The following is a 16,297-nucleotide window of genomic DNA, read 5'->3' as shown; positions in this document are numbered from 1 at the left end:
CAAGGAGTTTTCAGTGGTATCGGATTGATTGCATAGGAATTTTAGATTAGTTTTGTCTTGCTATTATTAAAGGTGAACACTTCTAGTTTGTATGTTCTTCCTATTTCTCTTTGTTGTTTACAAATATATTTATTGCCATTAAAAAAATATTTATTAGGTTTTATTTCAATTACAAAGAACGTTAAACCCTGTATAATCAGTGCAAAAATATATATTTTAACTTTAGGTACATTGACTTCCAAAAACGACAATATTATAACTAAAACTATCCTACAGAATTGCACAAAACAGTTTAATTGTAAATACTTATCAGTCATGTAATAGTAGTTTATGAACTAAAAAAATATTATTTTCGTGATTTTAGTACACTCATTATGAGGCTTAAAAATTCTGTCCTCTAGGATAAAATAGGAGGTGCTTTCGCACAAAAATTCGTTCACCATATTGTCCTCATTTCACACAAACCAAAAGTTTTATTACAAATTAATTTCTACGGGAGAGCTCACTACTCTAAACCCTTCACTCCCCGTAACAGTTTTAACTGGTTGAGGCGCAGGTCCCTTTTTCGCCCTGGGCGGCACGATGGGAGGATAATTTGACTGCATATTACTAACTTTATTTTCCCCCTTCTGATTCCTACGCTTGATCCAGTCGCGCACTCTCCTACCAACCCGGTAGAAGTGAAAGTAGAGCAGGAATAAAATTAAAAATGCTACTAAAAAAGACACCAAAGTGACCATGAGGGCCGAAATGGGGTTGTAGGACTGGTCGGGGGTGGGTTGGGTATCAGTGGGGGATAGTGGGGCTTCCAGTTCGTTGTAGTAATCTTCGTCCTCCCCTGGGGTGACTGGTTCGGTGGGTGGAACCATTGGTTCGTCGGTGGATTTGCCTGATATGGTTATGTCGGAGCAGGCGCGGAATTCTTCTTGAGGACCGCAACCCACTGATCCGGTTCCATTGGGGCAGTTACCCCAATTATTGCCTATAACGTTAAAAAACTGCATTCAATAAATAGTACAACACTTTCTCTAATGATCTTAATTTTACTTTTTTGTCGCAAACTTTTTTATTTCATATCTGATGATGGGCAACCTTCTCACGAAATTTATTTGTTGAAGTTGACTTACATTAACTCATTTTTCAGTTACAAAATTTGCAATCTACATTGTAATCATTACAGCAGCTGTGGATGGCTTCGTTGCAAAACAACTTTGAGCCGGATTTCCTTAGCTATTACCTGATCTTGTCGCTACTTTCCATTGAGTGTTGTTTAACATAGATATTCGCGAACAGTGTTGTTCTCATCAATATTCCTGCATTTTTGGTGAATGAATAATTAACCTACATTAGCGCGAAATTACCATGAATGGACTCGATGGACACATGTTTTCAATAAAAAATGAGTTTATGTCTAGATACGCCGTTGAGACTTATTACCTGCAATGTATATCCATTGCAGCACGCAATGCTTGCAGCTTTTCTTCGGCAATCTATACTTCATCTCGTAAATCTTATTCCCTTCTTTAGGGAAAAATTTGTAGTTCTCGTGGTCGACTCCTGCTTGAGGCTTTACAAGCTTTAATACATTCGCATCTAGGCATTCTTGCTTAGTAGTCTTGAAATCTTTATTAAAAAGTTATTATTTACTCCTTTACAGAGATCATATGGAAAACTTACCAGGACAAATCTTAAACTCAAAATAACCATTATGATTGGCGGTCAGCTCCACCCTAATATTAATAATAGCTCCTACCCCATATTTCCGCACAATCACCCCCTGCCCATAGACACCCCCGAATTCATGAGCTCTAGGCTTCCTAAAAAGTTTCCCATCTAAACTTTACAAATTGCAAGGAGTTTTTTTAATCTTACTTTGAATCCCAGGGGTCTCCACACACTCCGCATTTGCCATCATTCTTGACCCATTGGCGGGTGAAACCTCCGCAATAAAGTTCATGGTCGTTGTAGTTGTGAGGGGTATCAAAGCCATATCTCCAAGCTGAAGCTCTAGAAGGAGGTTCGATGAGTCGGCCGTGGGAGGCTGTCCAGTCTATGAGGGAAAGGAGGATGGTGAGCGGGAGGAAGTAATGGAAATCCATTATCCTGGAACATGTAATGTTTCTTTTATTTATGTAAATGTAAGACATGTTATGCAACTCATCTATTATTGTGTTGACAATAAAAATTTAACAAGTTAGCAATGGTGGTGGTTAATATGCATAAAGTAATTGCTGTTATTAAGTGTTTTGCTGGTTTTTGTGAGTGTGGTAACGGTAATGCTACAGAGCGAATATGCGACGAATTCTAGTCGATATATTGGAAATTGGAACTAATATTCTTGTAATAGACAAGGTCGTTCGGTTTAATGTTGGCAAGAAATTGTTTTATTTTGGTGGGCAGTCAATGCAGGATTTATTTCAAGTCTCTCTGGTCGTGTAGGTATTGTCAACTTAAATATTTACGTAAGCTTTTCGGGTTTATAAATTCCCTTGGTTGTTGGAAGATTTGAGATTGACGAGCATCTGGCATCTAATGGCACTTTTTCCCGTTTTAAAAACTCAAATTTTAATCTGATCAAAGATCCTAGATAATTCCCTGACTCAGTAGGTACGTGTAAGCTGATTTTAAATCGGATTCATCCTGTATAAGAGTTCCCACGCTGCGCCCAAAAGCACCGAAGTAGAACGCTTTCTTTTATGGTATAAAGAAGAATATTCCCAGGTTCTGCGTTAATAATAATAGCAAAAATCGCAATTTTTAATTATGGGAATTGAAATCCATCGATCATCGAACATCGTTCACGGTTTGCAATAAATGACCCGGTTAAGTCTGATATTTCTCTGTATATTTTTTCACTAAAATTCACCCATTTTTCTACGTAAACCCATTCGACTTTTTCCTGCTATTACTAACATATCTAGCTTCTGTATTGACTTGATTTTACGTTGCGCCATTGACCCTGATTCTCTTGAGGAAGAATTTCGACCGCTTGCCCTCGTTTCGAGTTAACAAAGATCGTTGTAGCTTAATTTCCAATGGAAAAAAAATCATATTAGAAATGTTTATAGTTTAATTTAATTGTTATTTTATAACAGTTTACGCAAATGCTGAGTCTATTGGTAAAGAGTGGTGGGGTGCTAACAGAAGGTGACCTTAATTTGAATTTTCCAAGGCACACATTCAGGTTTTCTACAGGGTGTAACACATCATCATAGAGATATTTTTGGAAGTTAATAGACCTATGGTCAAAAACGCACCACTTTATATATAGAGAGTGACAAAGTTTCGCATTTTTCTAATCGTGTTTTGCATTTTCCTCATGTATGCCTTAAATTAAATTTTTGAAATTTTGTACATCTGTTTTTTTTAAGACCCTCTATAACAAAATCTCAAAATCGTCGGTAGCCATATACATGGTACTATGTTCTTTGGGTCATGTATTATTGTATGTTTTTTATCTTCTATTGAAACACCCTGATATCAAATTTAAATTCCTTTTTCAATTCCCTGGCTTTTTGTATCTTACAGTATTTTCGTATCTTTCGCTGTTTTCGTAAAATTTGCAAAAATATTTATCTATGCAAATTAAAAACACAAAGCAAGTAAGAAAAAATAATGATCCGGTCTAGTTCTCAATTATCAGAAGCAATTCGTAACATTTAATCAAATTTCTTAAAATAAAAATAAATCTAAACGAAAACAAAACCATAAAAATTGTTCAAAATGTCTTCCTCCTAGTAAGATGCAGGACGTCACTCTTTGCTTTATAGATCAACGGACTCTTTCAAATATTCCAAAAGTATTGCGGATGATGTTGCATAAATCCGCTAATCTATTTCGCAATTAGTCTTTTTCTTCAATTGGGAGCTGATACACCAATAATTTTAGCTGTCTTCCAAAAAAGCCCAGACTATTCAGGTCGGGCTATCTAGGAGGCCATAACTGAAGTCCTCTTTGACCTCTTAAAGGATTGTTAAAACATTGATTCAGGAACTTCCTCATTTCCATACGGAAATGGGCTATCATACATGAACCACATTTGAGACCCGAAAAGAATTTGCCTCTCTTCCAACGTGACTAGAAGTTTTGATTTTTGGTTCGAAAATGAGTGTACGATATTTAAAAAATTTAATTCCAGGCATACGTGAGAAAAACACAAAATATTAGGAAAAATCTGAAACTTTGCCCCTCTGTACATCGAAAGTGGTACTTTTTTGACCATGGGTTTATTAGCATTTTTTATTCTTTTGTAGAGTACTATCGCCCTTTGAAATATCTCCATGATGTTATGTTACACCCTGTATAATAAAATTTAATTGTTGCAATTGACAGTCATGAATCGCAGAATTAATGCCCGGAAGGACTTTTCTATGGAACGTAATGTGATTTAACGTTCTTAAAATCCATTGCAGTTTACATAGAGAAACTAGACAATTTTAGCAGTTTTTTTTAAGAAGAAATCGTTGGTGTTCCTGCCTAATCGATTTGAAGAGAAAAAACTCTACTTATTACCATTTAATGGCATCGTTGCAGCAGCTATTTGTTTCGCGGGACACGCAATTATACAGACTTAGAAAGTAATAATTTTCCATTTTTATGCATGGGCCTCTTCCATCAATTTCTATTTAATATCCATATTACTATAAACTCTCTAAAATAACTGCGAAAAGGCTTAGACCAAATGGCGCTTTTGCCAATGAATTACACCAATAAAAATGCTTACACAACAGTGAGTTTCAGTGGCAATGACCTAATTAAATTAATCAGCCTTTTTCGACATTACACTATGTGAAAATCGATCGTTATTATTCAATTAGTGCGCACTTCCATGTACGTCCAAGCATTTGCCTGCAGCCACTTACCCCATTGCCTTCATATTCTTTGCACCTAAAACGCCACAAACTCCAAACAATTTCTCACAAAAAACAACTATTCCCCTCAATTCCTAGAAGACCTCAATCAGTCTTCACCCATGCAAAAATCCTCAATCGCTCTTCACTAGTCCCCAATCGGATTTCAAGCCACCCCTCTGATGACCATCGCATTGAATCTCAAAGTTAAATCTCAAGGAGCCTTCCGTGCACCCATTGATGATTCACCCCATTTCCTGGCAACCCAGTGACGCACCCAATTTAACTTCACGCAAATGTGATTATCAAAACTTTTCGTGTTAAGTGTCGCAGATATCGATCTGGGCTTCAACCATACATATGAGGACACAAGCAAAACTACCATTATTATACCTTTTGTTTAATTTTTTAATAATTAATTCCGCAGGTAAATCACCTTTGAATAATTTAATTCAGCCTCGCTTTAGGTCAACGCTTCTTGGTATGCGGTTCAGATTTCAGAAAAATCTCCCTAGAAATTTTGCATTTGTATGAGATAAATCAAATTGGCCTTTAATGCCCAGTTAAGCATTTACATTATACTGTAGTGCAAACCCACACTTTTATGGGTTACATTTACATATAGAACTAATTACCCTTAGAGTGGTTAATAACGTGAAATAGACTCGAACGGCTCGACTAGTTTTATTTTTATCTCATGTTGCATGTAGACGTAATTTTATGGGTTGTCTTGCTCTAAGGAATATAGATTGAAGCGTAAACTTGATTGGTTCTGGAAAGTTGCCAGAGCTTCGGCTTCGGGAAAATAGTGAAGAACTGCAAATTTCAGAAGTTCCCTATACCGCCCTTACTTTAGCCTACACCCCTACTTCTACACTTACCTATCTTTATAGCCTATCAAGTCTAATCCATCCAGTTTCAAACCTCACTTTCATATATCCTCTCAGGTCTTTGAGGCTTTGTCCCCGGCTGCAGCGCGACTTTTCAAATTAAGTGGTAGTTCACCAAAGCGACCATGACAATTTTTTGTTCTTTTAACCGGAAAGCGATCAATTTCGACCGAAGAAACACGCGAAACAAAGTACTCTCGCTTGGTCGCAATTCTCTTGGCCGAAGTCTGTAAGCAGGAGGTCGACCGACCACCTCGATTCTTAAGTAGGTAACTAACTCGACTTAAAATTCATTTGCGGTCGCTGTAGACCCAAACCAGCGGAAGAGAAATTTTTTTTGAACACCTGTTTATACCAGGGGTTTGGGGAAAGAAAGGTTTAACCGACTTAAATTAAGTTGATGGGCAAAAATCTTGTAAATGTTTTTGTTTCAAACAGTGCGTACATCCACGTCTTCTAAAAACCAATAACAATTAAATAGCTGAGGCACTTAGCATTCACAGATCATCAGTTTTCAGCCGAAAATAATAATACAAAAGTAAAGAAAAATCTTGGATTGCATAGTAACTCGCCCTTCACTTGCGAACACTATCTGGGAGCGGTGCTACTAAAGCAATTTTTTTTTCTAATTCCGCATGAAAAATTTTCTTGCCATAAGGTTGACCTGGCCAGTGAAGTGGTATAATGTCTTTTAAAGGGAAAAACTGGTTGTATTTCTGATATAGTTGTTTTATAAAATGGGTTAATCTCTATCTAACATTATACAGACGCGTTGTTATACACTTCAAAACATTTTGATTAAAAAAAGGAAGAGAATTTGGCAGAAAAATTTGGGTGTAACAAAACATCATGTGGAATTTAGGTCTTTAATGACTTTAAACATGGATTCTCTGGTACAATTTTCTGACAGTACTGCAAACCAGAACCTGCAATAAAGAAACAAATTTCACAAGTATAAAACTTTTGTTTAAAAAAGTCGTCGCAATTTTGCCTAACTGGGAGGACCAGTACTATACAGGATTGATATAGATATTACTGGTTCTACTATACTGAATAAAATATGAGTAAATAATTTCCACCAGATTGTCAAGAAAACTGGTGTGGAAATGATTAAAATCAAAACTTACAGCTTAGTTACAAATTTAAAATTTTATATTTCCTCTAGATTTACATATGTTCTCTAGCTAACAACTCTCAAATCCGACGTTGATAGAGGTCAATATTTTCATATAATCGACACTATTAGGTGGGCTGTTATACCCCACACCCCAAAATAACCCATTTGGCACCTATTCCCCAACTCACATTCCCTTTACCCCCAGATACCCACCCAGCCCCCAAACACCGCCAAAAAACCACCGCACTAACCTTTTCGTCTCACCCAAACCATTGGAAAAACTTTTAAGCAAAGGCATCAAAATCCTTTTCAAATTAAAGAGATTTATTCCGAAATGATTTTTTATTTCCCCAAAAAAGTTACTTTGCACAACATATGACGAGTTGGAGGAAGACGTTTAGGTGCATCTTTCGTTATACGGATGCCCTCGGCATCCTATAGGGCGCTTTGCACCCGTTAATAAGGACTCTTCGAGTCCGTAGAAAATTGTTATTCTAATGTAGGCAACTGAATGTAACCAAATGTAACGGTGCACGCCAAGCGCGAACATATGCGGAATCAAAAATGCACGAGAAAAAACGTTCCGGTTTTATTCTGCGATTCGCAATTGAAATCGAAAATTTATAAACGAATTTCATTTTGCAAACTCGATTCGACCTTGGGTGCCGGGACAGTTTTGCTTCGTGTATCTTCGTTTACGTGCTTTTTAAATTGGTGCCACAAAATGCTGTCCACCGACGTGGACTTTGATCACAACTTGCACAATGTATTTTAAGTGTCCCTGCTAACTGCCTCAGCTTTGTTCGGTCTTTTATTTTTACATACGGGCGCGAACCGCCCTGTGGATTGTCTGCTTCATTATCGTTTTTGCATTCGTAAACGACACAACAAAATGAGTAAGTTGAGTCGTTTCGCAACTCAACGATTGTGTGCTTCGCACAGTGAACCGCCTAGCAGTGAACGCGTGTCTCTATTTTTAGATTCCATTTCTAATGAAAGCGAAAACACTTCAATTGATTTAAAAATAAAACAGAAAATTAAAGAGTGCGTTAAAAAAACTTAACTTCGAATTAAAGAGCAAATGAAAAAGTTTGAATAAGAATTAGATAATGTAAGTTTAAATATTAGTAATTTGGAAAATATGCGAACTATGGAATCGAATGACTAAATTCACAAATATTTTTTTATTAGTTTGACAGTTATAGGGTACTAGGGTGCTTTGTGCCCGTATGTTTAATACCTTTTAATGCAACCAATGCTAGTCTCAAGTCTAGAAAAATGCAGAGAGGAAGGTATTGATTTAATTAATTACAATACAGCGAAACGCTGATTCACACAAGTTAAAGTTTATCAATAATCAAATAATTATTTATTAGCTTAATATCGTTTTTCACGGTCAATTTTGTTGTTAAATGGTTTTTAGAAATGAAAATAAAATCAGGGTCTGTAAGATTTTTTAAAGTAAGAAAATACTTAAAAAAATAGCGAAAACGTTATACCTACATTTTCTACGAAGAACCTTATTAGGACGCTTCGCGTCCATATAGAAAGACGAAGGCTGTATTATTTATTTCTTACGCCGCAACATACTTAATTTACGTTGTTTACTTTTTTTGCGTTTACTTTCAAGTAATTTAAGTTGTCTAGCTAGGTATCGTAGCCAAATTTAATAAAGGTAAAACCCATTTATCATTTTTGTCAATGAACAATTCAATGGGCAAAAGCATCTTTCCCGTTCTGCCCTGTTTAATCATAATATCCGTAGCTATATCAGATAACGGAAACCATAATCGTTGATCAGTTCGGTAGTTTTTGTTTCTACTAACTATTATTGTTGGTGATCTGGTTCGTCATCTTCATATTCATGTATCGGATTTGTGCACGGAGGAAACAATTCAGGACTTTGTTCACGAAATGTCTTATATAGAATTTTTCCCATTGCCTCTTTGTTCAAACAATTAAAATTTAATACCCCAATTTTATCGATTCTAATAGTTTCATTGTATGGTATCATATCATAGCTTAAATATTCTCTAGCAAATTCTTCTTCCGCCATATTGCTGTATAGTATTGCACCCATTAACGAACCTAAACTAGGCGATACGGAAACTGAAGCCTTTGGATGCCTTGGTATCCGGTGCTTTGCATCCTAGGGCGCTTTGCCCCCGCATTGGAAAACGGTCACACTTGGCGTTTCACTTTTTACAGTCCATTATTAATTGTATTGTTTTGTTTTATTTATTTTTACAAAATATTTTTCATATTCAATTTAACTCAAGAATAGCTCCAAGGTAAAGTATCTATTATTCCATCTTCGTTATTCAATATCATTCTTTTATCATATTCAAATTTAAACTCTTTTATTACGTTTTTATTAACCAATGTTTTATTTTTGACATTTCTAATTATCATGTTATAGTTTAGTTTTATTTTATCAATTTCTTTATCTAAAATTTGTTCCATGGTTTTATGATTTAATATTTGAGAATTTTCATAATTTTAAAGTAAATTCTTTAATTTTCATCACTCCCTTTTTCAATGTTGTATCATAAGCATAACTTTTTGGTCCTGTGTTTACTCAATCATTGCCGTAATCATCTTTGCCAAACTCGTCTGTCTACTCACCAAGCGTACAACCTGTTTTAACAGTATTAGTGCCATCATCAATATAAATTATACTATCGGTATCATAATATACCACTGCTTTGACCAATTGATCTAACATATCATACAACCTAAGTCTGGCATTAGACGTTGTAAATGCTGCTATAAAAACATTAGTTGTTAAGCTGTTTTCAACAAACATATTTTTGTATTTGTAAATTACTTGAATCATGTCTTCATTTATGAAATTAGTATTGCTTACTTCAAGTTTATAATCTAATACAATTTCATAGCAATGTTTAACGTCAGTAATATATTTGCTTTTAGATGCATTTTGCCTTTGTCCAAATTTTCCCCAAAAAGAATTGAAATAAATTTTTGCAACAACTCTTTTTTCTGGATTTGGAATAATATTTTCTTTATCTAAATCTAAGTCTAAATGTTTCTTTGCAGCTGATATATCATCTTCTACGAATTTATAATCATCTTTCCAAGAGCTCGTTTCCAGTTTAATTTTCATGAAATCCCTTACGTACCCTTTAAAAAGATTATTACTTTTCATTTTAAAATGCTAAACTTAATATATTTTCCGAACTTTATAACCCTTTTCTATTGCCTTGTTTACTTCATCTGTTGTCCATGTGCCAATAAGAGAACGTTCATCTTCACTATGGCAACATTTTTCACACTTCTCCTTGAAACATTGCGAACACAACGTAAATATCAATTTTTCCCCTTTTATAGGCAGCACTGGATGATATAGTTTTCTTGAGGGCAAAATTTGGCGTTTAATAAGGCCGTACCAATATTTTTCAAATGATTTTGGTTTGAATATTTTTATAGGATGACCTATAGGATAATAATCAAAGTATTGAACGGAAGGATGCAGACTGCAAACATCTATGTACCTTAACATTTTTGCTTTAACTTTTAATTTACAAGCATTAGTTCTTCCTCCATAAAATGCATCGCGTGGGTTTAAAGGTTTTACCACGCGAAGTGTTTTATTTAAACCATTTTTATACTCTTTTGACTTTAGCCATTTATATTCCCACATTTGTACAAGTTTATAACCCTCATCTGTGATTTGCTTGTTTCTTTCTTTCGTTTTTTCCAACAAATCACCCACGATTTCTTTATTCACTGTATTGATAGTATCTTCTTGATAACATTTTGTACAGCCATGCCAAAAGCATCCATGATAGTGATAAACAGTATTTGTGGTCTTATTAAACCCATCGACTTTTGCTCCACAAATAATAACTTCACCCCCATTTAATGCGTGTTGTACATTTTTAAAAGTATTGAGCCAAGTAATGAATGCCTTAATGAAAGCTTCTTTTTTGATTCTTTAATAACAGATATTGTATTTTCTTGTAGGTATTTAGACCTATAGATTACCATACATACTGCTGCTATCGTAATGTACTGAAATGGATCGATGTTTGCTATTTCTAAAAATTGTTTTCTCAATTCTAAACAACCCCTCCGTAAAATATCTATATCAGAATTACAATACTCTATTAACTCTTTTTGAAAATCAAACACATAATTTTCTTTCGCTCGATCAGTATGCCATTCTAGAAATTTTTTCCTAGCTTCTTTTTTCATTGTATTAGGACCATAATATTTGGCATCAGGAATTGAACCGATGTAGTTTTTTGATTTTTTTTTAACGTTGAACAAATGAGGAAAGTATATTTTTTTCAATTCGGCAAGAGCAAAAGTTTTCGGAAAATCAAAAAGGGTAGAAGCAACAAAATTATGACCGTCAATAATTTTAATTTTTGGACCTACTTGGAGCGTTATTATTTTAGTTCCATTATAAATTGTATAAGGCTTTAAAGAATTCTCAACGCAAAATTGTAATATGAATTGTGAATCATAAGTTTTAGTGTTGTGTGCAATAGCTGCATAACCTGCATGCTTTTTAGAAATGAACCAAGTACAAAATCCTTTACTTGTTTTCAAAATGTACCTAGTACCATTTAAATAATGTGCAATTACGCAATTGGCTTCATGGACGTCCGTTTCTTGTTGAGCTTCGTAATCAAACCATATGTATTTTTCCGTATAAGTACAAGACTTACTTTTTTGTCAGCTTCTCCATTACAGATACAAGGCTGTTTACAAACACCACCCTTTTGCATTTTTTGCTGCATGTAGCACTCGTGCAATACAATATTGTTATAAAATTTATTACAATTGAAGCACTTTCCCGAACCACAATTATGGTATTTACCCCTAATGCAAATTTTATTACATTCCAAACATTTGTAAACTTTTGAACAAACACTTTTGTGATTTTCAAGACATTGTTTGTTATAACAATATCTATTGCTTTCCTTGCAGTATATTTTATTTTTGTCTGATTTATCGTGTTGAAGTTTTTTACACATTATACAAACGCTGTTTTTCTCACAATCGTGTTCCTTATTTTGATAAGGTGTATCGCACTTTTTGCAATTGTATGAAGTAGCATAAAAACCTGACGTACTATTAATTATATCGAAGTGGTTACAATTTTTGATACATCTGTAATTAAATTTTAGTCTCTTTCTCTATTCCCAAATATATTACTGTGTTAAAATTTTCAGCACAAATAATTTTGATTTGAATATCGAGCAACTCCTCTGTGTTTTTAATATCTTCTAGTGTAAAACCATCTTCGTTATAATCCTTTAATTTTTGGCATAATGCTTTAGTTAAATCAAACTAATTTTCTTCCATCTTTTATACTTCTTACGTCACGATTGATTAATTCTTTTCCTAAAATCTTGGTTGTGCGGTAAGTAAGAGCTGTTATTATAATCCTTGGACAACATAAATTGTCGTTGTTTTTAATTTGCGTAATTTTTTTTTTTGCTCTTTTATCTTCCACTAAATTTATAATTTTTGAATATCCATTTATTTTCTGCAGTCCCTTGCCTTTAGGAATATTAACAACTTGAATATGAAAAGTAGTTTTGTTTATATCGATACTTTTATTGAACGATAAAATGTTTTCTATAAAGTCCAATAACATTCCAGCATTAGGTTTCTTCTGGTAGTCTGTAGATATAGGCACAAAAAAGTCATCATTTAAAACTATTATATTCATTAAATCACTTTTTGGAAGTTAGCTTTTTGATTTACAACTTTTATGATGTTATTAATCATTTTTCTTAAAGTGGCCATCATTTTAAATATGGCTTCGTCCAAATAATTATTTTCGTCATCAAATTCGAAACGGCACATTTGCATTTCTTCTTTTCAAGTCTTTTATTTTATCAAGATTTATTTTGTAATCCATAAACCAAGTTGAAAATTTCTTATTATATTTGTATTTATTTTCTATTATTGTATATACTTCTTTTCGTGCTTTAAAATAACCATCTCTGAAAGGAAACACGTCTTTTAATTGTACTTCTTTCTCGATTGTTTTATTTTTGAGAGATTTCTCTTTAAATAAAGTGTTACTAAAATTGAAAACGCGATGTAGTTTTCTATATTTTGGTTCCTTAAGTGTATTTTGATTTAAAGTCGAAGAACGGTTGTGTTTTAAGGATTTGAGATGACGTGTAAAATTGGAAATGCTGTAATCATGATTACAATTATCGCAATGTTTAACTTTTGGAGCTTTTCCTTTCAGGTGTTGTTTAGATTTAATATGTCGTGCCCATTTCGATTTGGTAATGTCACTATTACACTTAGTGCATTGCACAGTATTATTATAGTTCTCGGTATGTTTCGTTTTTAAGTGTCGTGCTCAGTTTGAATTTCTTACTTCAAGATTACATTGTTCACAATGCTTAACTTTTTTATTTATAAGTTGAGTCGTGAAACGACTCAACGATTGTGTGCGAAACACACAATTTTTATTTGCAGTGGCATCAAGGCTGCGGCTATAATGCTTCATCTTATTATTTATCATATTTATTATATAAAAAAATATTTTTTCAATTTTTTTGATATCTTAATATTTTAAGAGATTTACAATATCTCTTAAAATACAGTACGGTGAGGTAACTTAAGGACGAAGCTGTTCTTTAAAACTTTCGAATAGATAATCATTATCTGAAATTTTGAAATATTAGGTCGTGTAGTATGAAATGAGTAAAATTGAATTGAAACTTTAGCCATTTTTTTTTTCATATGAAATGTTTTTATTGTCAATCGAAATATGCACCACCATTATCAATATACTTCTGCCATTTAACGGGAAGTTCATTGATTTCCCTGCTGTAAAAGCCTGCAGGCCGGGAGTCGATAAACTCTTGGAAGGCAGCTTTGACAGCCTCGTCGGAGTTTAATGTTTTCCCTACCAAGAAGTTATCCAAATTTTGAAAGAAATGGTAATCAGTGGGTGCTAAATCGGGTGAATACGGTGGATGACGAAGAGTTTCCAATTCCAACTCCTGTAGCTTGGCCAAGGTGACTTATGCGGTGTGTAGCCGAGCGTTGTCGTGCAACAATAGCGGTGCGCTTCGATTGACTAATCTTGGCTGCTTGGCTGGCGTCAGTTGCCTCATCATTTCGGTCAGTTGTCGGCAGTAGACATCAGCCGTAATCGATTCACCAGGTTTCATGAAGCTGTGATGGATGACACCTGCGTTGGACCACCAAACGGACACCATAAGCTTCTTTTGATGAAGATTTTTTTTCGCACAATGTTTTGGTGGTTCATCTTGATCCAACCACTGCGATGAACGTCTGGTATTGTCATATAGGATCCATTTCTCATCGCAACTAACAATCCGATTCAAAAATGGATCGTTATTATACCGGCACAACAAAGAAACACAAGCTTCGAGACGTCGTTCTTTCTGTATGTCGCTCAATTCATGCGGTACCCACTTGTCTAGCTTTTTCACCTTACCAATTTCAGCCAAATGAGTCAATATTGTTTTTTTGGTTACACTGAATATTAACGATAATTCGCTTGCACTTTGACGTGGATTCGCTTCCACCACGGCTTTCAGATAATCGTTATCCACTTGAGTTTCAGGTCGTCCACGTGGTTCATTTGTTAGGTCAAAATTGCCAGAACGAAATTTCATGAACCAACGAGATACTGTTTGCTGTGAAGTGACTTCAGTACCAAACACATCATTAATATTGCGAGCCGTCTGAGCTGTTGTGGTTCCACGGTGGAACTCATATTTCATTAACACACGAATTTCACTATTTTGCATGGCCGCACAAAAATTTTTATAAAAATAAAGTTTTCAATAATTTTTAACACTTTAAACTCTGATCGAAAGAGGAAGAATGTGCCTTTTCCACATAAAAAAGTCAAGTCCAAATATAGATTTAGAGTGAAGTTATTCGCAGTTGAATGTGGTATTTCGAGAATCTACTCATTTCATACTACACGACCTAATACATGTATGAGTGGAAAAGTGGGCATAACGCCGTAGAAGCTGCCCGAAATATTAACTGTGCGTTTGGGGAGGGTTCTGCAAATAAACGCACTATTCGTCGCTGGTATGCCAAATTCGAATCTGGAGACGATTGCCTGGAAATTGAAGACCGTGGTAAACCAAAGAGTGCCCTGAATGATGAAGTTTTGCAGGTGCTGGTTGAGGCAAATCCCCGCCAAACAGACCGAGAACTTTCAGAAGAGCTAAACGTTAGCATCGCAACAATTTCTCGGCACCTAAAGCCGATTGGGAAAGTAAAGAAGATGGATAAGTGGGTCCCACACGAGCTTAATGAACGGCAGAAAATTACGCGCCAGGAAATTTGCAATTATCTGCTGATCCGAAACGACAGAGACCGTTTTTGGATCGCATTGAAACGTGCGACGAAAAATGGATGCTGTATGACAACAGACGACGCTCTGCACAATGGTTAGATGCCGATTAGAATCCAAAACACATGCCTAAACCGAGTTTGCACCCAAAAAAAACGATGGTTACTGTATGGTGGTCAATAGGGGCGTAATCCATTACAACTTCTTAAAACCGGATGAAACCATTACTGCAGAGAAATATTGTACTGAACTTACCGAAATGCATCGAAAGTTGTCTGTTTAACAACCGTCATTAGTCAATAGAAAGGGGCCAATCCTTCTTCATGACAACGCGCGACCACATGTTTCGCAAAGAACCGTGAAAAAGCTCAGAGAAATGGAGTACGAAACACTACCACATCCACCATATTCGCCGGACTTGTCACCGACAGATTATCACTTTTTTAAACACCTAGACAACTTCCTCGCCGGAAAACGGTACCTTGATCAAGCCACTATAGAAAGTGCTTTTAAAGTTTATTCAAAGTAAAAGCAAAGATTTTTATGAAAATGGAATTGCAAAACTTGTCGCTAAATGGAAAAAATGTGCAGATTGTAATGGTGCATATTTCGATTAAATATAATAATTTTTGAAAAAGTTATAGTCTCTTAAAAGTCACGAGTAAAATGGGACATTTCATGTGAAACAACCTAATAAATAGCGTAAACAAGAAAACTTTATTTCAAATCGATACCGGTGATAATTTCTGTACTTCTGATCATTGAAGTGTATAAATTGTTTATACAGAACGATACTAAAAATTATGGTCCAAATCCAAATGTCAAACTAATTGACAATTTTGTTGGCCAGTTGTTGACTTTTTTCTCATGTCGAAGCAAAAAACATAATAAACTGTCAGACGAGATAGAGTTCCCCGGAATTGTAGGAACAGTTAAAGGAGCTGTATCGTTTTCTGGTGCTCAAATTGCAGATGAAAATTAAAAAAATGTAATGTACAATATCGATCATCGAAACTTTTTTAATAAAACTATTAAACCATGCTTAATAAGCATCTTGAGTAGTTTCTTTACATAGACATTATCTCTATTTTTTATTATTTTT

The 16,297-nt window shown here is 34.8% G+C and overlaps 1 protein-coding gene and 1 pseudogene across 1 annotated transcript; one reads left to right on the top strand and one right to left on the bottom strand.

The window, feature by feature from the left end:
* Nucleotides 1–116: 116 nt before the first annotated feature.
* On the bottom strand, nt 117–5,008 carry LOC136412341 (uncharacterized). The gene is made up of 5 exons (XM_066395384.1): nt 4,863–5,008; nt 1,873–2,103; nt 1,678–1,817; nt 1,438–1,623; nt 117–982 (listed from the first exon to the last, which is right to left on the bottom strand). Exons 1-5 carry the CDS (start codon nt 4,874–4,876, stop codon nt 477–479), a joined length of 1,077 nt encoding a protein of 358 aa, XP_066251481.1. The 5' UTR covers nt 4,877–5,008; the 3' UTR covers nt 117–476.
* A 9,818-nt stretch (nt 5,009–14,826) lies between these two features.
* Nucleotides 14,827–15,812, top strand: LOC136412722 (histone-lysine N-methyltransferase SETMAR-like; annotated as a pseudogene).
* Nucleotides 15,813–16,297: the final 485 nt, after the last annotated feature.

The sequence above is a fragment of the Euwallacea similis genome, chromosome 12 (assembly GCF_039881205.1).
Source record: "Euwallacea similis isolate ESF13 chromosome 12, ESF131.1, whole genome shotgun sequence".
Taxonomy (NCBI): Eukaryota; Metazoa; Arthropoda; class Insecta; order Coleoptera; family Curculionidae; genus Euwallacea; species Euwallacea similis.
Note: the sequence above shows the minus strand (reverse complement) of the source record. Positions and strands in the feature narration are given on the sequence as shown.